We start from the raw sequence: 27,493 nt of genomic DNA on the forward strand, positions 1-27,493 counted from the left end.
AGGCAGTGCTGAGAGGGATAGTTTGACCTGCAGTCCAGGCAGTGCTGAGAGGGATAGTTTGGCCTGCAGTCCAGGCAGTGCTGAGAGGGATAGTTTGGCCTGCAGTCCAGGCAGTGCTGAGAGGGATAGTTTGGCCTGCAGTCCAGGCAGTGCTGAGAGGGATAGTTTGGCCTGCAGTCCAGGCAGTGCTGAGAGGGATAGTTTGACCTGCAGTCCAGGCAGTGCTGAGAGGGATAGTTTGGCCTGCAGTCCAGGCAGTGCTGAGAGGGGTAGTTTGACCTGCAGTCCAGGCAGTGCTGAGAGGGATAGTTTGACCTGCAGTCCAGGCAGTGCTGAGAGGGATAGTTTGGCCTGCAGTCCAGGCAGTGCTGAGAGGGATAGTTTGACCTGCAGTCCAGGCAGTGCTGAGAGGGATAGTTTGACCTGCAGTCCAGGCAGTGCTGAGAGGGATAGTTTGGCCTGCAGTCCAGGCAGTGCTGAGAGGGATAGTTTGGCCTGCAGTCCAGGCAGTGCTGAGAGGGATAGTTTGGCCTGCAGTCCAGGCAGTGCTGAGAGGGATAGTTTGGCCTGCAGTCCAGGCAGTGCTGAGAGGGATAGTTTGACCTGCAGTCCAGGCAGTGCTGAGAGGGATAGTTTGACCTGCAGTCCAGGCAGTGCTGAGAGGGATAGTTTGGCCTGCAGTCCAGGCAGTGCTGAGAGTGATAGTTTGGCCTGCAGTCCAGGCAGTGCTGAGAGGGATAGTTTGGCCTGCAGTCCAGGCAGTGCTGAGAGGGATAGTTTGGCCTGCAGTCCAGGCAGTGCTGAGAGGGATAGTTTGGCCTGCAGTCCAGGCAGTGCTGAGAGAGATAGTTTGGCCTGCAGTCCAGGCAGTGCTGAGAGGGATAGTTTGGCCTGCAGTCCAGGCAGTGCTGAGAGGGATAGTTTGGCCTGCAGTCCAGGCAGTGCTGAGAGGGATAGTTTGACCTGCAGTCCAGGCAGTGCTGAGAGGGATAGTTTGACCTGCAGTCCAGGCAGTGCTGAGAGGGATAGTTTGGCCTGCAGTCCAGGCAGTGCTGAGAGGGATAGTTTGACCTGCAGTCCAGGCAGTGCTGAGAGGGATAGTTTGGCCTGCAGTCCAGGCAGTGCTGAGAGGGATAGTTTGACCTGCAGTCCAGGCAGTGCTGAGAGGGATAGTTTGGCCTGCAGTCCAGGCAGTGCTGAGAGGGATAGTTTGACCTGCAGTCCAGGCAGTGCTGAGAGGGATAGTTTGACCTGCAGTCCAGGCAGTGCTGAGAGGGATAGTTTGGCCTGCAGTCCAGGCAGTGCTGAGAGGGATAGTTTGACCTGCAGTCCAGGCAGTGCTGAGAGGGATAGTTTGACCTGCAGTCCAGGCAGTGCTGAGAGGGATAGTTTGACCTGCAGTCCAGGCAGTGCTGAGAGGGATAGTTTGGCCTGCAGTCCAGGCAGTGCTGAGAGGGATTGTTTGACCTGCAGTCCAGACAGTAGCTGAGAGGGATAGTTTGACCTGCAGTCCAGGCAGTGCTGAGAGGGATAGTTTGGCCTGCAGTCCAGGCAGTGCTGGGAGGGATAGTTTGACCTGCAGTCCAGGCAGTGCTGAGAGGGATAGTTTGGCCTGCAGTCCAGGCAGTGCTGGGAGGGATAGTTTGACCTGCAGTCCAGGCAGTGCTGAGAGGGATAGTTTGACCTGCAGTCCAGGCAGTGCTGAGAGGGATAGTTTGGCCTGCAGTCCAGGCAGTGCTGAGAGGGATAGTTTGACCTGCAGTCCAGGCAGTGCTGAGAGGGATAGTTTGACCTGCAGTCCAGGCAGTGCTGAGAGGGATAGTTTGACCTGCAGTCCAGGCAGTGCTGAGAGGGATAGTTTGACCTGCAGTCCAGGCAGTGCTGAGAGGGATAGTTTGGCCTGCAGTCCAGGCAGTGCTGAGAGGGATAGTTTGACCTGCAGTCCAGGCAGTGCTGAGAGGGATAGTTTGGCCTGCAGTCCAGGCAGTGCTGAGAGGGATAGTTTGACCTGCAGTCCAGGCAGTGCTGAGAGGGATAGTTTGACCTGCTATTTGTTGACCCTCTACCATACACCGTTCAAAAGGCGCTCAAATCTTTTGTCTTGCCGATTCACCCTCTGAAGGTTGACAATGCCTTTACCCCCTCAGGAGACTGAAAAGATTTGGCATGGGTCCCCAGATCCTCAAAACATTCTACAGCTGCACCATCGAGAGCATCCTGACAGGTTGCATCACCGCATGGTATGGCAAATGCTCGGCATCCGACCGCAAGCAATGACAGAGTGTAGTGCGTGCCGTCCAGTACATCACTGGGGCCAAGCTTCCTGCTATCCAGGACCTATATACTAGACGGTGTCAGAGGAAGGCCCAAAAAATTGTCAAAGACTCCAGTCACCCAAGTCATAGACTGTTCTCTCTGCTACCGAACATCAAGCGGTACCAGAGCACCAAGTCTACCCGGGCTATTTACATTGACCCCCCCCCCCCCCTTGTCTTTACACGGCTGCTACTCGCTGTTTATTATCTATGCATAGTCACTTTACCCCTACCTACATGTACAAATTACCTCAACTAATCTGTACCCCCTTACATTGACTCTGTACTGGTATCTCCTGTATAGCCTCATTATTGTTATTTTATTGTGACTATATTATCAAAGTAGATTCCCCAATACTGATCAAGGTCCTCAACTATATATAACTAGGAGTTCACAGGTATATTGTGCTGTAGGTCATAAAGGACCTGCCTGATGTTTGCTGCTGTTTATTCTAACAGGTCTCTGAGACATACAGTATATATATATATATATATATACACACACACACGCACACACACACACACACACACACACACACACACACACACACACACACACACACACACACACACACACACACACACACACACACACACACACACACACACACACACACACACACACACACTGTACTTTGCTCCGATCATCTTTCCCTCACACCCGACTAGTCTCCCAGTCCCTGCCACTGAAAAACTTTCCCATAGAATGATGCTGCCACCACCATGCTTCACCATAGGGATGGTGCCAGGTTTCCTCCACGCGTGGTACTTGGCTTCATCAGATCAGAGAATCTTGTTTCTCATTTTTTGAGTCCTTTAAGTGCCTTTGGGCACTCTGCCATAAATGCCACTTTGGTGGAGTGCTGCAGAGATGGTTTTCCTTCTGGAAGGTTCTCCCATCTCCGCAGAGGAACTCTGGAGCTCTGTCAGAGTGACCATCGGGTTCTTGGTCACCTTCCTGACCAAGGCCCTTCTCCCCCAACTGCTCAGTTTGGCTAGTCGCCCAGCTCTAGAAAGAGTCTTGGTGGATCCAAACTTCTTGCATTTAAGAATGATAAAGGCCACTGTGTTCTTGGGGTCCATCAATGCTGCAGAAATGTTTTGGCACCCTTACCCAGATATGTGCCTCGACACAATCCTCTCTTGGAGCTCTACAGACAATTCCATCGACCTCATGTCTTTGTTTTTGCTCTGATATGCACTGTCAACTGTGGGACCTTTATATAGACCGGCAGGGTGCCTTTCCAAATAATGTCCAATCAATTGAATTTACCACAGGTGGACTCCAATCTGTCACGCTGGTATAAAGGATTTGGAGACAGGCGCAGGAATACACAATAGGGGTTTTTAATACACCCAAAACAAACAGGTATACAAAAACACTGGGCTGTACCCAAACAAAAGAGCAAGGGTAAACCTCGTTGACCGACACGGGATGATACCCGTAATACACAATATATAAAGCACGCAGCATAACAGCTGCACTACGCATAGGTACTCACACAACCAATGGACATGGGAATAATAACCAACAAAGACAGAGGGAACAGAGGGCGCATATATAACACACTAATCAGGGGTAATGGGAACCAGGTGTGTGTAATCAGACAAGACAGTCTGGGGTTGATGATAATGATTCCCGTTCAGTGAAGCCTAGAAATCTGGTGACGTAGACCTCCGGAACTGGTGAACAGAATGAGCAGCAGTACCGAAGGGATCTGTGACACAATCAAGTTGTAGAAACTTCTTAAGGATGATCAATGGAAACAGGATGGACCTGAGCTCAATTTTGAGTCTCATAGCAAAAGGTCTGAATACTTATGTAAATAATGTTTTTTTATTTATACATTTGCAAACATTTCTAAAAAAACTGTTTCCGCTTTGTCATTATGGGGTACTTTGTGAAGATTGCTGAGGATGTTTTTTTTTATTTAATCCATTTTATAATAAGGCTGTTATGTAACAAAATGTGGAAAAAGTGAAGGGGTCTGAATACTTTATGAATGCACTGTACTTAAGAGCACAATGGTGTCAGATTTATTTTAGTATCCAATCTGAATTAAACATAATTGCCTATGATTGATTGGAATGCAAACCTGAGTTCATAGTAAGGCCTCAGGTCCAGCAATGAGAAAGGCTGCTTCTGCAGCAGCACGCGTGGCTACTTTATGACTTTATATTAGGCAGAACACAAAAGACAACCAGTGTCTTCGACCACTGACACACACAGATCAGCTTCAGTGCAGAACATTACCTTTGTTGCTCCCAAAGCAATGAATTTGGGTTTGATGTGATGTTTCAGAGGATGCCTTATTTGGCAGTGGCTATCTAATTCAAGTATCGTTTCCTGTGGTATTACAGTATTATTAGCTTTGCATCAGAAGACACTGCATCCCATGTTTGGATACAATACAATAATTTCCCTCATATTAGGGTTTAGAAATACATACAGTAACTACTCATTTGGACACTGGTGGTAAATTAAGGGCTTTTTACTCTCTGTTGATCAGACATTAAACTGCTCATACATATTTCAAAATATGGATTGTTGAGCCTCGCATTAAAAGAGTCCATTTTTATTCCACACGTCACTTTGTCAATTTACAGCGATGAATAAATGATAATAGACTCTAGAAGCATCCATAATTAAAGTAGGCCACATTTTGGGAGGACTGACGGTAGACCTCACGCACTCTGTTTACAGTCATGCAATCTGAGACAGAACTTTTCACCCTGTGCAATTTATAAGACACTTTTAGGGTTCTCTAAGGGCAGGGTTAGCTTTATGCATACAAACACTGTAATTAAAAAGTGGGTTGAGCAGTTTTATCTACAGTATTGGAGGATAGAGTCTATATAGGCCCTGTTGTGTCCTTATAGCGCCGCACAAACCTTCAACACCGCGGACAGCAACACGATCTGAACAGACTTAAACAAGGGACTGGTAAACCGGTTCAGCACCATGGCCATTGAACAGCGACACGCCGCAGCTCTTAACTAGCATTTGTATTTTTCCTCGCCACACAGCTCCGCCCATAATTTGGTTGCTAGCAAGCCGACAACATGCTAAGTAGTGCTAGGTATCAACAGCCTATCCAGTAGGGGCTGGAAGGTGTAGTGAGCTTCGATTGGTCAATCGTGGCACAATCGCCTAGTATTTATATAAAGTTCAGCTTTCCCTAACTTAGGTCCCGCCCTGTTCACACTCTGTCACCCATGCTCACATCGCCCACTTCACTTCTCTTCCATTGAAAATGAATGGCTTTCCATAGTTTCACTGTGTTCTCTGTCCCATTGAGTGGTGTTGTCTCTGTTCTCTCCACAGCCGTGCCCTTCCCCCTGAGTCATCGCCTCACGTTGAAGGAGGTGTTTGACTGTGAGGGGAAGCCCAAGGTGGACCTGCTCAAAGCCCACCTCACCAAGGAGGGCCGCGTGGAGGAGGCCGTGGCACTACGCATCGTCAACGAGGGCGCCGCCATCCTGCGCCAGGAGAAAACCATGCTGGACATAGAAGCACCAGTCACAGGTTAGGACGAGGGATCACCTTTAACTCACACTCTGGTGAAACACACTTTGACTGACATTCCCAGCGTTCACGTAATGGTCCAACAGAGAGAAGGAAGGGTGGAAGTCGCATCACAATGTGGAAGATACCCATTCTGACAGCTGTATGATTTATGCTGGTTATTTTGACCAGTGCCGAGTGAGATAGAGTATTATGCCTAGGTAACTGTGAAAGTGGGTCAGTGTGCTTAAAGTGCTTCAGATTGAGGGACTATTTTAGAGTCTGAGCTCTGGGAGAATGTACTTTTGTTTGGTGTAGAAATATATGTCTGTGTATGAAGGTGTAAGCAAATACTATCAGGGAGACAAGAGAGACTGGGAGTGAATTCAATACCAGAAATACAAAAATAAACTCCAAAGCACCTGTAGAGACATCAAAGCAGGACTGTATATGCAGCATCCCATAGCAGGTAGCTGTCACTTTCAGTATCATCTGCATTATGGTCATGTAAGAATAATACATTTCTTAAACACATCAGCACATCAAAAGCTCTGCATCTCTCTTTATCTTTTCAAGAATCAGATCAATGTTGAGTGTTGTTCTGCCTCTCAGACAGACATGGATAGATAGGCACTACAGTACGTGATGAGGAACACAGTCCATTGAGGCTTGTTCAACCAATCAATGCAGCAGTTTATCCTATGAGCCGTAGTGATAGATAGTCACCTCACCTGCATATGACCTCACCATCATGTTGGGATAACTCACCTCAATATATATGAGTACAGATGTATGATCTTAATTTGATCGCACTGTAATCCTGAAATGCAGGACATTTTATGCTTTTAGTGTATTTTAGGTTTAAAAAGGCTTCTGAAGTTTGTAATTTCCACTTTGAAATTTCATAGTTGATTTTTCCTTTTTTTTTATGTATCAACCCCTACAAAAATGTCCTTTAATTATAATCCACATAATATTTCAAATTTCCTGTTGCTGCAGGATTATTTTCCTGCTGTAGCAAACTGGCTCAAATTAAGATCCTACATCTGTAGATGTGTTTCCTTTTTAAATCAATATGGCTGAACAGTCCAGCAAATAGTTTGTGTGGGATTCTTCAGGCTTTTAGCTTGCTTATATTAAAATGCTACATATTGTTAGGTATACCCTACTCTCTATGGGGACAGCCGAATAACCTTTTTAGGTTCTAGATAGCACCTTTTTTTCTAAGAGTATAGTTATCAGTAAAGGCAGTGCTAGTACAAAAGACAAGTGCAGGTTTGTTAAGCTGTGGGAATTATATTTGCTTGTTTGTTTACACTAGCACCATTTGACTTTTTTACTATTGTGACAAGGTCACACAATACCCCTCTGGATTCCCCTAGTTCAGTATGCCTCTACACTGAGCACAGTGGCCCCTTTTGTCCCTGGGCTGACAGCCATCTAGCACACAGTGATAGTAGTGTTGAACAACCCCTCAGTCCTGACTCATCCACACCACAGAGCATGATCACATCCCAGCCACAGCTGCCTGCCTGCCTGCCTGCTGTAGCACCAGCCAGGTGGTCCAAATGGACTGATATATCCTTTCAAAAATCTTATGCTCCTTTTGGATATTTTAAATGTGAGAAGTCATTTAGATGCAGTTGCGAGAAAGGGAGAGAGTTTACGTGTGCGAGCATGTTGGTTGTAGATAGACAAATGGTATAGCTACACTGCTTTCTGATGGTACTGGGAAGCATGAGTAATGAGTAATTATATTTGCCATTACGTCCAATCAGATAGGAGGTAGACCTATTTACTATGACAGCTACTAAGCATGCACATAGCTTCTTGCATATTTGATACAGTCTTGACATTAATAATATATGTTTTCAAGGTTTAATTCATCCTAGTTTTGACTAATCTGAGCAAGCTATTATGAACAAAGGGGTCAGACTAACTCACAACAGGTGAACACAAACAACCCTCACACAAAGGCGCTTACTGTAAAAACAGGCATGCTCACACATAAAACCTGAAAACACACAACAGCGCAGCAAAAAGCACACTCACTCGCGCATCTCTTGATGCTGGATCACATACACATCCTCGTTGTTATCGGATTTAGTCGTTCCTCTGTCATTAAGCCCAGTAGTCATGGGATGCTAGATGCAGACAAACTTACATAATACTGCCTCCAGAAATGAAGACATTGAAGAATGCTGTTAGAGAGTGACAGAGAAGGGAATGACATAGAGGGAAACAGAGAAATAGTGGGTATGGGGGAAATGTGAACGAGTGAAAAACAGAATGGTAGTAGAGAGAAAAAGATAGAGAGATAATGGTGGAGGGAATAACAGGGAGGGGTGGTAGTGGTGGTTCTGTTCTGTGCACATTAGCCTTTTCTCCCCTCCCCCAAGTCTGAAAATCTTCCCATACTGAGGCCATGCAGGGACAGGATGGCTGGAATAAGGTATTAGAAATGGAGGAGAGGACGGCTGGAGTAAAATATTAAAGATGGAGGACAGGAGGGCTGGAGTAAGGTATTATAGATGGAAGGAGAGGAGGACTGGAGTAAGGTATTATAGATGGAGGGAGAGGAGGACTGGAGTAAGGTATTATAGATGGAGGGCGAGGAGGACTGGAGTAAGGTATTATAGATGGAGGGAGAGGAGGATTGGAGTAAGGTATTAGGGATGGAGGGAGAGGAGGACTGGAGTAAAGTATTAGAGATGGTGGGAGAGAAGGACTGGAGTAGAGTATTAGAGATGGAGGGAGAGGAGGGAGAGGAGGACTGGAGTAAGGTATTATAGATGGAGGGGGAGGAGGGAGAGGAGGACTGGAGTAAGGTATTATAGATGGAGGGAGAGGAGGACTGGAGTAAGGTATTATAGATGGAGGGAGAGATGGACTGGAGTAAAGTATTATAGATGGAGGGAGAGGAGGACTGGAGTAAGGTATTATAGATGGAGGGAGAGGAGGGAGAGGAGGACTGGAGTAAGGTATTATAGATGGAGGTAGAGGAGGACTGGAGTAAGGTATTAGAGATCGAGGGAGAGGAGGACTGGAGTAAGGTATTATAGATGGAAGGAGAGGAGGACTGGAGTAAGGTATTATAGATGGAGGGAGAGGAGGGAGAGGAGGACTGGAGTAAGGTATTATAGATGGAGGACAGGGGGCTGGAGTAAGGTATTATAGATGGAAGGAGAGGAGGACTGGAGTAAGGTATTATAGATGGAGGGAGAGGAGGGAGAGGAGGACTGGAGTAAGGTATTATAGATGGAGGGAGAGGAGGACTGGAGTAAGGTATTATAGATGGAGGGAGAGGAGGATTGGAGTAAGGTATTAGGGATGGAGGGAGAGGAGGACTGGAGTAAAGTATTAGAGATGGTGGGAGAGAAGGACTGGAGTAAAGTATTAGAGATGGAGGGAGAGGAGGGAGAGGAGGACTGGAGTAAGGTATTATAGATGGAGGGGGAGGAGGGAGAGGAGGACTGGAGTAAGGTATTATAGATGGAGGGAGAGGAGGACTGGAGTAAGGTATTATAGATGGAGGGAGAGATGGACTGGAGTAAAGTATTATAGATGGAGGGAGAGGAGGACTGGAGTAAGGTATTATAGATGGAGGGAGAGGAGGGAGAGGAGGACTGGAGTAAGGTATTATAGATGGAGGTAGAGGAGGACTGGAGTAAGGTATTAGAGATCGAGGGAGAGGAGGACTGGAGTAAAGTATTATAGATGGAGGGAGAGGAGGACTGGAGTAAGGTATTATAGATGGAGGGAGAGGAGGACTGGAGTAAAGTATTATAGATGGAGGGAGAGATGGACTGGAGTAAAGTATTGTAGATGGAGGGAGAGGAGGACTGGAGTAAAGTATTATAGATGGAGGGAGAGGAGGACTGGAGTAAGGTATTATAGATGGAGGGAGTGGAGGACAGGAGTAAGGTATTCGAGATGGAGGGAGAGGAGGGAGAGGAGAACTGGAGTAAGGTATTAGAGGAGGAGGGAGAGGAGGATTGGAGTAAGGTATTATAGATGGATGGAGAGGAGGACTGGAGTAAGGTATTAGAGATGGAGGGAGAGGAGGGAGAGGAGAACTGGAGTACGGTATTATAGATGGAGGGAGTGGAGGACTGGAGTAAGGTATTAGAGATGGAGGGAGAGGAGGACTGGAGTAAGGTATTATAGATGGAGGGAGAGGAGGGAGAGGAGGACTGGATTAAGGTATTATAGATGGAGGGAGAGGAGGACTGGAGTAAGGTATTATAGATGGAGGGAGAGGAGGACTGGAGTAAAGTATTATAGATGGAGGGAGAGATGGACTGGAGTAAAGTATTATAGATGGAGGGAGAGGAGGACTGGAGTAAGGTATTAGAGGAGGAGGGAGAGGAGGACTGGAGTAAGGTATTATAGATGGATGGAGAGGAGGACTGGAGTAAGGTATTAGAGATGGAGGGAGAGGAGGGAGAGGAGAACTGGAGTAAGGTATTATAGATGGAGGGAGTGGAGGACTGGAGAAAGGTATTAGAGATGGAGGGAGAGGAGGACTGGAGTAAGGTATTATAGATGGAGGGAGAGGAGGACTGGAGTAAGGTATAGATGGAGGGAGAGGAGGACTGGAGTAAGGTATTACAGATGGAGGGAGTGGATGACTGGAGTAAGGTATTATAGATGGAGGGAGAGGAGGGAGAGGAGGACTGGAGTAAGGTATTATAGATGGAGGGAGAGGAGGGAGAGGAGGACTGGAGTAAGGTATTATAGATGGAGGGAGAGGAGGACTGGAGTAAGGTATTATAGATGGAGGAAGTGGATGACTGGAGTAAGGTATTATAGATGGAGGGAGAGGAGGACTGGAGTAAGGTATTAGAGATGGAGGGAGTGGAGGGAGTGGAGGACTGGAGTAAGGTATTTTAGATGGAGGGAGAGGAGGACTGGAGTAAGGTATTATAGATGGAGGGAGAGGAGGACTGGAGTAAGGTATTATAGATGGAGGGAGATGAGGACTGGAGTAAGGTATTATAGATGGAGGGAGAGGAGGGAGAGGAGGACTGGAGTAAGGTATTATAGATGGAGGGAGAGGAGGACTGGAGTAAGGTATTATAGATGGAGGGAGAGGAGGACTGGAGTAAGGTATTAGAGATGGAGGGAGTGGAGGACTGGAGTAAAGTATTAGAGATGGAGGGAGACGAGGGAGAGGAGGACTGGAGTAAGGTATTAGAGATGGAGGGAGAGGAGGACTGGAGTAAGGTATTATAGATGGAGGCAGAGGAGGGAGAGGAGGACTGGAGTAAGGTATTATAGATGGAGGGAGAGGAGGGAGAGGAGGACTGCAGTAAGGTATTATAGATGGAGGGAGAGGAGAACTGAAGTAAGGTATTAGAGATGGAGGGAGAGGAGGACTGGAGTAAGGTATTAGAGATGGAGGGAGAGGAGGACTGGAGTAAGGTATTGTAGATGGAGGGAGAGGAGGACTGGAGTAAGGTATTATAGATGGAGGGAGAGATGGACTGGAGTAAAGTATTATAGATGGAGGGAGAGGAGGACTGGAGTAAGGTATTATAGATGGAGGGAGAGGAGGGAGAGGAGGACTGGAGTAAGGTATTATAGATGGAGGTAGAGGAGGACTGGAGTAAGGTATTAGAGATCGAGGGAGAGGAGGACTGGAGTAAAGTATTATAGATGGAGGGAGAGGAGGACTGGAGTAAGGTATTATAGATGGAGGGAGAGGAGGACTGGAGTAAAGTATTATAGATGGAGGGAGAGATGGACTGGAGTAAAGTATTATAGATGGAGGGAGAGGAGGACTGGAGTAAAGTATTATAGATGGAGGGAGAGATGGACTGGAGTAAAGTATTATAGATGGAGGGAGAGGAGGACTGGAGTAAGTTATTATAGATGGAGGGAGAGGAGGACTGGAGTAAGGTATTATAGATGGAGGGAGTGGAGGACAGGAGTAAGGTATTCGAGATGGAGGGAGAGGAGGGAGAGGAGAACTGGAGTAAGGTATTAGAGGAGGAGGGAGAGGAGGATTGGAGTAAGGTATTATAGATGGATGGAGAGGAGGACTGGAGTAAGGTATTAGAGATGGAGGGAGAGGAGGGAGAGGAGAACTGGAGTACGGTATTATAGATGGAGGGAGTGGAGGACTGGAGTAAGGTATTAGAGATGGAGGGAGAGGAGGACTGGAGTAAGGTATTATAGATGGAGGGAGAGGAGGGAGAGGAGGACTGGATTAAGGTATTATAGATGGAGGGAGAGGAGGACTGGAGTAAGGTATTATAGATGGAGGGAGAGGAGGACTGGAGTAAAGTATTATAGATGGAGGGAGAGATGGACTGGAGTAAAGTATTATAGATGGAGGGAGAGGAGGACTGGAGTAAGGTATTAGAGGAGGAGGGAGAGGAGGACTGGAGTAAGGTATTATAGATGGATGGAGAGGAGGACTGGAGTAAGGTATTAGAGATGGAGGGAGAGGAGGGAGAGGAGAACTGGAGTAAGGTATTATAGATGGAGGGAGTGGAGGACTGGAGTAAGGTATTAGAGATGGAGGGAGAGGAGGACTGGAGTAAGGTATTATAGATGGAGGGAGAGGAGGGAGAGGAGGACTGGAGTAAGGTATTATAGATGGAGGGAGAGGAGGACTGGAGTAAGGTATAGATGGAGGGAGAGGAGGACTGGAGTAAGGTATTACAGATGGAGGGAGTGGATGACTGGAGTAAGGTATTATAGATGGAGGGAGAGGAGGGAGAGGAGGACTGGAGTAAGGTATTATAGATGGAGGGAGAGGAGGGAGAGGAGGACTGGAGTAAGGTATTATAGATGGAGGGAGAGGAGGACTGGAGTAAGGTATTATAGATGGAGGAAGTGGATGACTGGAGTAAGGTATTATAGATGGAGGGAGAGGAGGACTGGAGTAAGGTATTAGAGATGGAGGGAGTGGAGGGAGTGGAGGACTGGAGTAAGGTATTATAGATGGAGGGAGAGGAGGACTGGAGTAAGGTATTATAGATGGAGGGAGAGGAGGACTGGAGTAAGGTATTATAGATGGAGGGAGAGGAGGGAGAGGAGGACTGGAGTAAGGTATTATAGATGGAGGGAGAGGAGGACTGGAGTAAGGTATTATAGATGGAGGGAGAGGAGGACTGGAGTAAGGTATTATAGATGGAGGGAGAGGAGGACTGGAGTAAGGTATTAGAGATGGAGGGAGTGGAGGACTGGAGTAAAGTATTAGAGATGGAGGGAGACGAGGGAGAGGAGGACTGGAGTAAGGTATTAGAGATGGAGGGAGAGGAGGACTGGAGTAAGGTATTATAGATGGAGGCAGAGGAGGGAGAGGAGGACTGGAGTAAGGTATTATAGATGGAGGGAGAGGAGGGAGAGGAGGACTGCAGTAAGGTATTATAGATGGAGGGAGAGGAGAACTGAAGTAAGGTATTAGAGATGGAGGGAGAGGAGGACTGGAGTAAGGTATTAGAGATGGAGGGAGAGGAGGACTGGAGTAAGGTATTAGAGATGGAGGGAGAGGAGAACTGGAGTAAGGTATTAGAGATGGAGAGAGAGGAGGACTGGAGTAAGGTATTAGAGATGGAGGGAGAGGAGGACTGGAGTAAGGTATTAGAGATGGAGGGAGAGGAGGACTGGAGTAAGGTATTATAGATGGAGGGAGAGGAGGGCTGGAGTAAGGTATTATAGATGGAGGGAGAGGAGGACTGGAGTAAGGTATTAGAGATGGAGGGAGAGGAGGGAGAGGAGGACTGGAGTAAGGTATTATAGATGGAGGGAGTGGAGGACTGGAGTAAGGTATTATAGATGGAGGGAGAGGAGGACTGGAGTAAAGAATTATAGATGGAGGGAGAGATGGACTGGAGTAAAGTATTATAGATGGAGGTAGAGGAGGACTGGAGTAAGGTATTAGAGATCGAGGGAGAGGACGACTGGATTAAAGTATTAGAGATGGAGGGAGAGAAGGACTGGAGTAAGGTATTAGAGATGGAGGGAGTGGAGGACTGGAGTAAAGTATTAGAGATGGAGGGAGAGAAGGACTGGAGTAAAGTATTATAGATGGAGGGAGAGGAGGACTGGAGTAAGGTATTATAGATGGAGGGAGAGGAGGACTGGAGTAAAGTATTATAGATGGAGGGAGAGATGGACTGGAGTAAAGTATTATAGATGGAGGGAGAGGAGGACTGGAGTAAAGTATTATAGATGGAGGGAGAGGAGGACTGGAGTAAGGTATTAGAGATGGAGGGAGAGGAGGACTGGAGTAAGGTATTAGAGATGGAGGGAGAGGAGGGAGAGGAGGGCTGGAGTAAGGTATTATAGATCGAGGGAGAGGAGGACTGGAGTAAAGTATTATAGATGGAGGGAGAGGAGGACTGGAGTAAGGTATTATAGATCGAGGGAGAGGAGGACTGGAGTAAAGTATTATAGATCGAAGGAGAGGAGGACTGGAGTAAGGTATTATAGATGGAGGGAGAGGAGGACTGGAGTAAGGTATTAGAGATGGAGGGAGAGGAGGGAGAGGAGGGCTGGAGTAAGGTATTATAGATGGAGGGAAAGGAGGGAGAGGAGGACTGGAGTAAGGTATTATAGATGGAGGGAGAGGAGGACTGGAGTACGGTTTTATAGATGGAGGGAGAGGAGGACTGGAGTAAGGTATTAGAGGAGGAGGGAGAGGAGGACTGGAGTAAGGTATTATAGATGGAGGGAGTGGAGGACTGGAGTATGGTATTAGAGATGGAGGGAGAGGAGGACTGGAGTAAGGTATTAGAGATGGAGGGAGAGGAGGGAGAGGAGTAAGGTATTAGAGATGGAGGGAGAGGAGGGAGAGGAGTAAGGTATTATAGATGGAGGGAGAGGAGGACTGGAGTAAAGTATTATAGATGGAGGGAGAGATGGACTGGAGTAAAGTATTATAGATGGAGGGAGAGATGGACTGGAGTAAAGTATTATAGATTGAGGGAGAGGAGGACTGGAGTAAGGTATTATAGATGGAGGGAAAGGAGGACTGGAGTACGGTTTTATAGATGGAGGGAGAGGAGGACTGGAGTAAGGTATTAGAGGAGGAGGGAGAGGAGGACTGGATTAAGGTATTATAGATGGAGGGAGTGGAGGACTGGAGTAAGGTATTAGAGATGGAGGGAGAGGAGGACTGGAGTAAGGTATTAGAGATGGAGGGAGAGGAGGGAGAGGAGGACTGGAGTAAGGTATTATAGATGGAGGGAGAGGAGGGAGAGGAGGACCGGCGCCGACAGAGATGGCCGCCTCGCTTCGCGTTCCTAGGAAACTGTGCAGTTTTTTTTTTTTTTACGTGTTATTTCTTACATCAGTACCCCAGGTCATCTTAGGTTTCATTACATACAGTCGAGAAGAACTACTGAATATAAGATCAGCGTCAACTCACCATCAGTACGACCAAGAATATGTTTTTCGCGACGCGGATCCTGTGTTCTGCCTTACAAACAGTACAACGGAGCGGATCCTATGCAGCGACCCAAAAAAACGACTCCGAAAGAGAGGGAAACGAGGCGGTCTTCTGGTCAGACTCCGGAGACGGGCACACCGTGCACCACTCCCTAGCATTCTTCTTGCCAATGTCCAGTCTCTTGACAACAAGGTTGATGAAATCCGAGCAAGGGTAGCATTCCAGAGGGACATCAGAGACTGTAATGTTCTTTGCTTCACGGAAACGTGGCTCACCGGAGAGACGCTATCCGAAGTGGTGCAGCCAACGGGTTTCTCCACGCATCGCGCCGACAGAAACAAACATCTTTCTGGTAAGAAGAGGGGTGGGGGCGTATGCCTTATGGCCAACGTGACATGGTGTGATGAAAGAAACATACAGGAACTCAAATCCTTCTGTTCACCTGATTTAGAATTCCTCACAATCAAATGTAGACCGCATTATCTGCCAAGAGAATTCTTTTCGATTATAATCACAGCCGTATATATCCCCCCCCAAGCAGACACATCGATGGCTCTGAACGAACTTTATTTAACTCTCTGCAAACTGGAAACAATTTATCCGGAGGCTGCATTCATTGTAGCTGGGGATTTTAACAAGGCTAATCTGAAAACAAGACTCCCTAAATTTTATCAGCATATCGATTGCACAACCAGGGGTGGAAAGACCTTGGATCATTGTTACTCTAACTTCCGCGACGCATATAAGGCCCTGCCCCGCCCCCCTTTCGGAAAAGCTGACCACGACTCCATTTTGTTGATCCCTGCCTACAGACAGAAACTAAAACAAGAGGCTCCCACGCTGAGGTCTGTCCAACGCTGGTCCGACCAAGCTGACTCCACACTCCAAGACTGCTTCCATCACGTGGACTGGGAGATGTTTCGTATTGCGTCAGATAACAACATTGACAAATACGCTGATTCGGTGTGCGAGTTCATTAGAACGTGCGTTGAAGATGTCGTTCCCATAGCAACGATTAAAACATTCCCTAACCAGAAACCGTGGATTGATGGCAGCATTCGTGTGAAACTGAAAGCGCGAACCACTGCTTTTAATCAGGGCAAGGTGTCTGGTAACATGACCGAATACAAACAGTGCAGCTATTCCCTCCGCAAGGCTATCAAACAAGCTAAGCGCCAGTACAGAGACAAAGTAGAATCTCAATTCAACGGCTCAGACACAAGAGGCATGTGGCAGGGTCTACAGTCAATCACGGACTACAGGAAGAAATCCAGCCCAGTCACGGACCAGGATGTCTTGCTCCCAGGCAGACTAAATAACTTTTTTGCCCGCTTTGAGGACAATACTGTGCCACTGACACGGCCTGCAACGAAAACATGCGGTCTCTCCTTCACTGCAGCCGAGGTGAGTAAGACATTTAAACGTGTTAACCCTCGCAAGGCTGCAGGCCCAGACGGCATCCCCAGCCGCGCCCTCAGAGCATGCGCAGACCAGCTGGCCGGTGTGTTTACGGACATATTCAATCAATCCCTATACCAGTCTGCTGTTCCCACATGCTTCAAGAGGGCCACCATTGTTCCTATTCCCATGAAAGCTAAGGTAACTGAGCTAAACGACTACCGCCCCGTAGCACTTACATCCGTCATCATGAAGTGCTTTGAGAGACTAGTCAAGGACCATATCACCTCCACCCTACCTGACACCCTAGACCCACTCCAATTTGCTTACCGCCCAAATAGGTCCACAGACGATGCAATCTCAACCACACTGCACACTGCCCTAACCCATCTGGACAAGAGGAATACCTATGTGAGAATGCTGTTCATCGACTGCAGCTCGGCATTCAACACCATAGTACCCTCCAAGCTCGTCATCAAGCTCGAGACCCTGGGTCTCGACCCCGCCCTGTGCAACTAGGTACTGGACTTCCTGACGGGCCGCCCCCAGGTGGTGAGGGTAGGCAACAACATCTCCACCCCTCTGATCCTCAACACTGGGGCCCCACAAGGGTGCGTTCTGAGCCCTCTCCTGTACTCCCTGTTTACCCACGACTGCGTGGCCACGCACGCCTCCAACTCAATCATCAAGTTTGAGGACGACACAACAGTGGTAGGCTTGATTACCAACAACGACGAGACGGCCTACAGGGAGTAGGTGAGGGCCCTCGGAGTGTGGTGTCAGGAAAATAACCTCACACTCAACGTCAACAAAACTAAGGAGATGATTGTGGACTTCAGGAAACAGCAGAGGGAACACCCCCCTATCCACATCGATGGAACAGTAGTGGAGAGGGTAGCAAGTTTTAAGTTCCTTGGCATACACATCACAGACAAACTGAATTGGTCCACTCACACAGACAGCATCGTGAAGAAGGCAACCTCAGGAGGCTGAAGAAATTCGGCTTGTCACCAAAAGCACTCACAAACTTCTACAGATGCACAATCGAGAGCATCCTGGCGGGGTGTATCACCGCCTGGTATGGCAACTGCACCGCCCTCAACCGTAAGGCTATCCAGAGGGTAGTGAGGTCTGCACAACGCATCACCGGGGGCAAACTACCTGCCCTCCAGGACACCTACACCACCCGATGCTACAGGAAGGCCATAAAGATCATCAAGGACATCAACCACCCGAGCCACTGCCTGTTCACCCCGCTGTCATCCAGAAGGCGAGGTCAGTACAGGTGCATCAAAGCTGGGACCGAGAGACTGAAAAACAGCTTCTATCTCAAGGCCATCAGACTGTTAAACAGCCACCACTAACATTGAGTGGCTGCTGCCAACACACTGTCAATGACACTGACTCAACTCCAGCCACTTAATAATGGGAATTGATGGGAAATTATGTAAATATATCACTAGCCACTTTAAACAATGCTACCTTATATAATGTTACTTACCCTACATTATTCATCTCATATGCATATGTATATACTGTACTCTATATCATCGACTGCATCCTTATGTAATACATGTATCACTAGCCACTTTAACTATGCCACTTTGTTTACATACTCATCTCATATGTTATACTGTACTCGATATCATCTACTGTATCTTGCCTATGCTGCTTTGTACCATCACTCATTCATATATCCTTATCTACATATTCCTTATCCCCTTACACTGTGTATAAGACAGTAGTTTTTTGGGAATTGTTAGTTAGATTACTTGTTCGTTATTACTGCATTGTCGGAACTAGAAGCACAAGCATTTCGCTACACTCGCATTAACATCTGCTAACCATGTGTATGTGACAAATAAATTTGATTTGATTTGATTTGATTTTAGATGGAGGGAGAGGAGGACTGGAGTAAAGTATTATAGATGGAGGGAGAGGAGGACTGGAGTAAGGTATTATAGATGGAGGGAGTGGAGGACTGGAGTAAGGTATTCGAGATGGAGGGAGAGGAGGGAGAGTAGAACTGGAGTAAGGTATTAGAGGAGGAGGGAGAGGAGGACTGGAGTAAGGTATTATAGATGGATGGAGAGGAGGACTGGAGTAAGGTATTAGAGATGGAGGGAGAGGAGAACTGGAGTAAGGTATTATAGATGGAGGGAGTGGAGGACTGGAGTAAGGTATTAGAGATGGAGGGAGAGGAGGACTGGAGTAAGGTATTATAGATGGAGGGAGAGGAGGACTGGAGTAAGGTATTAGAGGAGGAGGGAGAGGAGGACTGGAGTAAGGTATTATAGATGGAGGGAGAGGAGGACTGGAATAAGGTATTAGAGATGGAGGGACAGGAGGGAGAGGAGAACTGGAGTAAGGTATTAGAGGAGGAGGGAGAGGAGGACTGGAGTAAGGTATTATAGATGGATGGAGAGGAGGACTGGAGTAAGGTATTAGAGATGGAGGGAGAGGAGAACTGGAGTAAGGTATTATAGATGGAGGGAGTGGAGGACTGGAGTAAGGTATTAGAGATGGAGGGAGAGGAGGACTGGAGTAAGGTATTATAGATGGAGGGAGAGGAGGACTGGAGTAAGGTATTAGAGGAGGAGGGAGAGGAGGGAGAGGAGGACTGGAGTAAGGTATTATAGATGGAGGGAGAGGAGGACTGGAATAAGGTATTAGAGATGGAGGGACAGGAGGGAGAGGAGAACTGGAGTAAGGTATTATAGATGGAGGGAGTGGAGGACTGGAGTAAGGTATTAGGGATGGAGGGAGAGGAGGACTGGAGTAAGGTATTATAGATGGAGGGAGAGAAGGACTGGAGTAAGGTATTATAGATGGAGGGAGAGGAGGGAGAGGAGGACTGGAGTAAGGTATTATAGATGGAGGGAGAGTATGACTGGAGTAAGGTATTATATATGGAGGGAGTGGATGACTGGAGTAGGTTATTGTAGATGGAGGGAGAGGAGGACTGGAGTAAGGTATTAGAGATGGAGGGAGTGGAGGGAGTGGATGACTGGAGTAAGGTATTATCGATGGAGGGAGAGGAGGACTGGAGTAAGGTATTAGAGATCGAGGGAGTGGAGGGTGTGGAGGACTGGAGTAAGGTATTTTAGATGGAGGGAGAGGAGGACTGGAGTAAGGTATTATAGATTGAGGGAGAGGAGGACTGGAGTAAGGTATTATAGATGGAGAGAGAGGAGATAGAGGAGGACTGGAGTAAGGTATTGTAGATGGAGGGAGAGTATGACTGTAGTAAGGTATTATAGATGGAGGGAGTGGATGACTGGAGTAAGGTATTATAGATGGAGGGAGAGGAGGACTGGAGTAAGGTATTAGAGATGGAGGGAGTGGAGGGAGTGGATGACTGGAGTAAGGTATTATAGATGGAGGGAGAGGAGGACTGGAGTAAGGTATTGTAGATGGAGGGAGAGGAGGACTGGAGTAAGGTATTATAGATGGAGGGAGAGGAGGACTGGAGTAAGGTATTATAGATGGAGGGAGAGGAGGACTGGAGTAAGGTATTATAGATGGAGGGAGAGGAGGACTGGAGTAAAGTATTACTAGATGGAGGGAGAGGAGGGAGAGGAGGCCTGGAGTAAGGTATTATAGATGGAGGGAGAGGAGGACTGGAGTAAGCTATTATAGATGGAGGGAGAGGAGCACGGGGGAGGGTATTAGAGATGGAGGGAGTGGAGGACTGGAGTAAGGTATTATAGATGGAGGGAGAGGAGGAGGAGGACTGGAGTAAGGTATTATAGATGGAGGGAGAGGAGGGAGAGGAGGACTGGAGTAAGGTATTATAGATGGAGGGAGAGGAGGACTGGAGTAAGGTATTATAGATGGGGACAGGAGGACTGGTGTAAGGTATTATAGATGGAGGGAGTGGAGGACTGGAGTAAGGTATTCGAGATGGAGGGAGAGGAGGGAGAGGAGGACTGGAGTAAGGTATTAGAGGAGGAGGGAGAGGAGGGAGAGGAGGACTGGAGTAAGGTATTAGAGGAGGAGGGAGAGGAGGGAGAGGAGGACTGGAGTAAGGTATTATAGATGGAGGGAGAGGAGGACTGGAATAAGGTATTAGAGATGGAGGGACAGGAGGGAGAGGAGAACTGGAGTAAGGTATTATAGATGGAGGGAGAGGAGGGAGAGGAGGACTGGAGTAAGGTATTATAGATGGAGGGAGAGTATGACTGGAGTAAGGTATTATATATGGAGGGAGTGGATGACTGGAGTAGGTTATTGTAGATGGAGGGAGAGGAGGACTGGAGTAAGGTATTAGAGATGGAGGGAGTGGAGGGAGTGGATGACTGGAGTAAGGTATTATCGATGGAGGGAGAGGAGGACTGGAGTAAGGTATTAGAGATCGAGGGAGTGGATGGTGTGGAGGACTGGAGTAAGGTATTTTAGATGGAGGGAGAGGAGGACTGGAGTAAGGTATTATAGATTGAGGGAGAGGAGGACTGGAGTAAGGTATTATAGATGGAGAGAGAGGAGATAGAGGAGGACTGGAGTAAGGTATTGTAGATGGAGGGAGAGTATGACTGTAGTAAGGTATTATAGATGGAGGGAGTGGATGACTGGAGTAAGGTATTATAGATGGAGGGAGAGGAGGACTGGAGTAAGGTATTAGAGATGGAGGGAGTGGAGGGAGTGGATGACTGGAGTAAGGTATTATAGATGGAGGGAGAGGAGGACTGGAGTAAGGTATTGTAGATGGAGGGAGAGGAGGACTGGAGTAAGGTATTATAGATGGAGGGAGAGGAGGACTGGAGTAAGGTATTATAGATGGAGGGAGAGGAGGACTGGAGTAAGGTATTATAGATGGAGGGAGAGGAGGACTGGAGTAAAGTATTACTAGATGGAGGGAGAGGAGGGAGAGGAGGCCTGGAGTAAGGTATTATAGATGGAGGGAGAGGAGGACTGGAGTAAGCTATTATAGATGGAGGGAGAGGAGCACGGGGGGAGGGGTATTAGAGATGGAGGGAGTGGAGGACTGGAGTAAGGTATTATAGATGGAGGGAGAGGAGGAGGAGGACTGGAGTAAGGTATTGTAGATGGAGGGAGAGTATGACTGTAGTAAGGTATTATAGATGGAGGGAGTGGATGACTGGAGTAAGGTATTATAGATGGAGGGAGAGGAGGACTGGAGTAAGGTATTATAGATGGAGGGAGAGGAGGACTGGAGTAAGGTATTATAGATGGGGACAGGAGGACTGGTGTAAGGTATTATAGATGGAGGGAGTGGAGGACTGGAGTAAGGTATTCGAGATGGAGGGAGAGGAGGGAGAGGAGGACTGGAGTAAGGTATTAGAGGAGGAGGGAGAGGAGGGAGAGGAGGACTGGAGTAAGGTATTAGAGGAGGAGGGAGAGGAGGGAGAGGAGGACTGGAGTAAGGTATTATAGATGGAGGGAGAGGAGGACTGGAATAAGGTATTAGAGATGGAGGGACAGGAGGGAGAGGAGAACTGGAGTAAGGTATTATAGATGGAGGGAGTGGAGGACTGGAGTAAGGTATTAGGGATGGAGGGAGAGGAGGACTGGAGTAAGGTATTATAGATGGAGGGAGAGAAGGACTGGAGTAAGGTATTATAGATGGAGGGAGAGGAGGGAGAGGAGGACTGGAGTAAGGTATTAGAGATGGAGGGAGAGTATGACTGGAGTAAGGTATTATATATGGAGGGAGTGGATGACTGGAGTAGGTTATTGTAGATGGAGGGAGAGGAGGACTGGAGTAAGGTATTAGAGATGGAGGGAGTGGAGGGAGTGGATGACTGGAGTAAGGTATTATCGATGGAGGGAGAGGAGGACTGGAGTAAGGTATTAGAGATCGAGGGAGTGGAGGACTGGAGTAAGGTATTTTAGATGGAGGGAGAGGAGGACTGGAGTAAGGTATTATAGATTGAGGGAGAGGAGGACTGGAGTAAGGTATTATAGATGGAGAGAGAGGAGGGAGAGGAGGACTGGAGTAAGGTATTGTAGATGGAGGGACAGTATGACTGTAGTTAGGTATTATAGATGGAGGGAGTGGATGACTGGAGTAAGGTATTATAGATGGAGGGAGAAGAGGACTGGAAGTAAGGTATTAGAGATGGAGGGAGTGGAGGGAGTGGATGACTGGAGTAAGGTATTATAGATGGAGGGAGAGGAGGACTGGAGTAAGGTATTGTAGATGGAGGGAGAGGAGGACTGGAGTAAGGTATTATAGATGGAGGGAGAGGAGGACTGGAGTAAGGTATTATAGATGGAGGGAGAGGAGGACTGGAGTAAGGTATTATAGATGGAGGGAGAGGAGGACTGGAGTAAAGTATTACTAGATGGAGGGAGAGGAGGGAGAGGAGGCCTGGAGTAAGGTATTATAGATGGAGGGAGAGGAGGACTGGAGTAAGCTATTATAGATGGAGGGAGAGGAGGACGGGGGAGGGTATTAGAGATGGAGGGAGTGGAGGACTGGAGTAAGGTATTATAGATGGAGGGAGAGGAGGAGGAGGACTGGAGTAAGGTATTAGAGATGGAGGGAGAGGAGGGAGAGGAGGACTGGATTAAGGTATTATAGATGGAGGGAGAGGAGGACTGGAGTAAGGTATTATAGATGGGGACAGGAGGACTGGTGTAAGGTATTATAGATGGAGGGAGTGGAGGACTGGAGTAAGGTATTCGAGATGGAGGGAGAGGAGGGAGAGGAGGACTGGAGTAAGGTATTAGAGGAGGAGGGAGAGGAGGGAGAGGAGGACTGGAGTAAGGTATTATAGATGAGGGAGAGGAGGACTGGAGTAAGGTATTGTAGATGGAGGGAGAGGAGGACTGGAGTAAGGTATTATAGATGGAGGGAGAGGAGGACTGGAGTAAGGTATTATAGATGGAGGGAGAGGAGGACTGGAGTAAGGTATTATAGATGGGGACAGGAGGACTGGTGTAAGGTATTATAGATGGAGGGAGTGGAGGACTGGAGTAAGGTATTCGAGATGGAGGGAGAGGAGGGAGAGGAGGACTGGAGTAAGGTATTAGAGGAGGAGGGAGAGGAGGGAGAGGAGGACTGGAGTAAGGTATTAGAGGAGGAGGGAGAGGAGGGAGAGGAGGACTGGAGTAAGGTATTATAGATGGAGGGAGAGGAGGACTGGAATAAGGTATTAGAGATGGAGGGACAGGAGGGAGAGGAGAACTGGAGTAAGGTATTATAGATGGAGGGAGTGGAGGACTGGAGTAAGGTATTAGGGATGGAGGGAGAGGAGGACTGGAGTAAGGTATTATAGATGGAGGGAGAGAAGGACTGGAGTAAGGTATTATAGATGGAGGGAGAGGAGGGAGAGGAGGACTGGAGTCAGGTATTAGAGATGGAGGGAGAGTATGACTGGAGTAAGGTATTATATATGGAGGGAGTGGATGACTGGAGTAGGTTATTGTAGATGGAGGGAGAGGAGGACTGGAGTAAGGTATTAGAGATGGAGGGAGTGGAGGGAGTGGATGACTGGAGTAAGGTATTATCGATGGAGGGAGAGGAGGACTGGAGTAAGGTATTAGAGATCGAGGGAGTGGAGGGTGTGGAGGACTGGAGTAAGGTATTTTAGATGGAGGGAGAGGAGGACTGGAGTAAGGTATTATAGATTGAGGGAGAGGAGGACTGGAGTAAGGTATTATAGATGGAGAGAGAGGAGGGAGAGGAGGACTGGAGTAAGGTATTGTAGATGGAGGGAGAGTATGACTGTAGTTAGGTATTATAGATGGAGGGAGTGGATGACTGGAGTAAGGTATTATAGATGGAGGGAGAAGAGGACTGGAGTAAGGTATTAGAGATGGAGGGAGTGGAGGGAGTGGATGACTGGAGTAAGGTATTATAGATGGAGGGAGAGGAGGACTGGAGTAAGGTATTGTAGATGGAGGGAGAGGAGGACTGGAGTAAGGTATTATAGATGGAGGGAGAGGAGGACTGGAGTAAGGTATTATAGATGGAGAGAGAGGAGGGAGAGGAGGACTGGAGTAAGGTATTATAGATGGAGGGAGAGTAGGACTGGAGTAAGGTATTATAGATGGAGGGAGAGGAGGACTGGAGTAATGTATTACTAGATGGAGGGAGAGGAGGGAGAGGAGGCCTGGAGTAAGGTATTATAGATGGAGGGAGAGGAGGACTGGAGTAAGCTATTAAAGATGGAGGGAGAGGAGGACGGGGGGAGGGTATTAGAGATGGAGGGAGTGGAGGACTGGAGTAAGGTATTATAGATGGAGGGAGTGGAGGACTGGAGTAAGGTATAATAGATGGAGGGAGAGGAGGACTGGAGTAAGGTATTATAGATGGAGGGAGAGGAGGGCTGGAGAAAGGTATTATGGATGGAGGTAGAGGAGGGAGAGGAGGCCTGGAGTAAGGTGTTAGAGAAGGAGGGAGAGGAGGGAGAGGAGGACTGGAGTAAGGTATTATAGATGGAGGGAGAGGAGGAGGAGGACTGGAGTAAGGTATTATAGATGGAGGGAGAGGAGGACTGGAGTAAGGTATTATAGATGGGGACAGGAGGACTGGTGTAAGGTATTATAGATGGAGGGAGTGGAGGACTGGAGTAAGGTATTCGAGATAGAGGGAGAGGAAGGAGAGAAGAACTGGAGTAAGGTATTAGAGGAGGAGGGAGAGGAGGACTGGAGTAAGGTATTAGAGGAGGAGGGAGAGGAGGACTGGAGTAAGGTATTAGAGATGGAGGGAGAGGAGGGAGAGGAGGACTGGAGTAAGGTATTATAGATGGAGGGAGAGGAGGTCTGGAATAAGGTATTATAGATGGAGGGAGAGGCGGACTGGAGTAAGGTATTATAGATGGAGGGAGAGGAGGACTGGAGTAAGGTATTATAGATGGAGGGAGAGGAGGGAGAGGAGGCCTGGAGTAAGGTATTAGAGAAGGAGGGAGAGGAGGGAGAGGTGGACTGGAGTAAGGTATTATAGATGGAGAGAGAGAGGAGGAGGAGGACTGGAGTAAGGTATTATAGATGGAGGGAGAGGAGGGAGAGGAGGACTGGAGTAAGGTATTAGAGATGGAGGGAGAGGAGGGAGAGGAGACTGGAGTAAGGTATTATAGATGGAGGGAGAGGAGGACTGGAGTAAGGTATATAGATGGAGGGGAGAGGAGGACTGGAGTAAGGTATTATACAAGGAGGGAGAGGAGGACTGGAGGAAGGTATTATAGATGGAGGGAGAGGAGGACTGGAGTAAGGTATTATAGATGGAGGGAGAGGAGGACTGGAGTAAGGTATTATAGATGGAGGGAGAGGAGGACTGGAGTAAGGTATTATAGATAGAGGGAGAGGAGGACTGGAGTAAGGTATTATAGATGGAGGGAGAGGACTGGAGTAAGGTATTATAGATGGAGGGAGAGGAGGACTGGAGTAAGGTATTAGAGATGGAGGGAGAGGAGGACTGGAGTAAGGTATTAGAGATGGAGGACTGGAGTAAGGTATTATAGATGGGGACAGGAGGACCTCGAGTAAGGTATTATAGATGGAGGGAGAGGAGGACTGGAGTAAGGTATTAGAGATGGAGGGAGTGGAGGACTGGAGTAAGGTATTCGAGATGGAGGGAGGAGGAGGGAGAGGAGAACTGGAGTAAGGTATTAGAGGAGGAGGGAGAGGAGGACTGGAGTAAGGTATAGAGATGGAAGGAGAGGAGGACTGGAGTCAGGTATTATAGATGGAGGGAGTGGAGGACTGGAGTAAGGTATTAGAGGAGGAGGGAGAGGAGGACTGGAGTCAGGTATTATAGATGGAGGACTGGAGTAAGGTATTATAGATGGAGGGAGAGGAGGACTGGAGTCAGGTATTATAGATGGAGTGAGTGGAGGACTGGAGTATGGTATTATAGATGGAGGGAGAGGTGGACTGTAGTAAGGTATTAGAGATGGAGGGAGAGGAGGACTGGAGTAAAGTATTGGAGATGGAGGGAGAGAGAAGGACTGGAGTAAGGTATTAGAGATGGAGGGAGTGGAGGACTGGAGTTAAAGTATTAGAGATGGAGGGAGAGAAGGACTGGAGTAAAGTATTATAGATGGAGGGAGAGGAGGACTGGAGTAAGGTATTATAGATGGAGGGAGAGGAGGACTGGAGTCAATTATTATAGATGGAGGGAGAGGAGGACTGGAGTAAGGTATTATAGATGGAGGGAGAGGAGGACTGGAGTAAGGTATTATAGATGGAGGGAGTGGAGGACTGGAGTAAGGTATTCGAGGTGGAGGGAGAGGAGGAGAGGAGAACTGGAGTAAGGTATTATAGATGGAGGGTAGTGGAGGACTGGAGTAAGGTATTCGAGGTGGAGGGGAGAGGAGGGAGAGGAGAACTGGAGTAAGGTATTATAGATGGAGGGAATGGAGGACTGGAGTAAGGTATTAGAGATGGAGGGACGAGGAGGACTGGAGTAAGGTATTAGAGGAGGAGGGAGAGGAGGGAGAGGAGGACTGGAGTAAGGTATTATAGATGGAGGGAGAGGAGGACTGGAATAAGGTATTAGAGATGGAGGGAGAGGAGGGAGAGGAGAACTGGAGTAAGGTATTATAGATGGAGGGAGTGGATGACTGGAGTAAGATATTAGAGATGGAGGGAGTGGAGGGTGTGGAGGACTGGAGTAAGGTATTTTAGATGGAGGGAGAGGAGGACTGGAGTAAGGTATTATAGATGGAGGGAGAGGAGGACTAGAGTAAGGTATTATAGATGGAGGGAGAGGAGGACTGGAGTAAGGTATTATAGATGGAGGGAGAGGAGGGAGAGGAGGACTGGAGTAAGGTATTATAGATGGAGGGAGAGGAGGGCTGGAGTAAGGTATTAGAGATGGAGGGAGAGGAGGACTAGAGTAAGGTATTATAGATGGAGGGAGAGGAGGACTGGAGTAAGGTATTATAGATGGAGGGAGAGGAGGGG

At 47.9% G+C, this 27,493-nt stretch overlaps 1 protein-coding gene across 2 annotated transcripts in view; it reads left to right on the plus strand.

Annotated features, from left to right (window-relative positions):
- ppp3ca (protein phosphatase 3, catalytic subunit, alpha isozyme) overlaps positions 1-27,493 on the plus strand; it is a 92,620-nt gene that overhangs the window by 16,549 nt on the left and 48,578 nt on the right. For both annotated transcript variants that reach the window (XM_031809465.1, XM_031809464.1), the window contains exon 2: positions 5,641-5,841. In XM_031809465.1, the coding sequence (XP_031665325.1) occupies positions 5,641-5,841 (201 nt within the window). The remainder of the gene's footprint in view (positions 1-5,640; positions 5,842-27,493) is intronic.

This window comes from Oncorhynchus kisutch, linkage group LG29, assembly GCF_002021735.2.
Source record: "Oncorhynchus kisutch isolate 150728-3 linkage group LG29, Okis_V2, whole genome shotgun sequence".
In the NCBI taxonomy this organism is placed as follows: domain Eukaryota; kingdom Metazoa; phylum Chordata; class Actinopteri; order Salmoniformes; family Salmonidae; genus Oncorhynchus; species Oncorhynchus kisutch.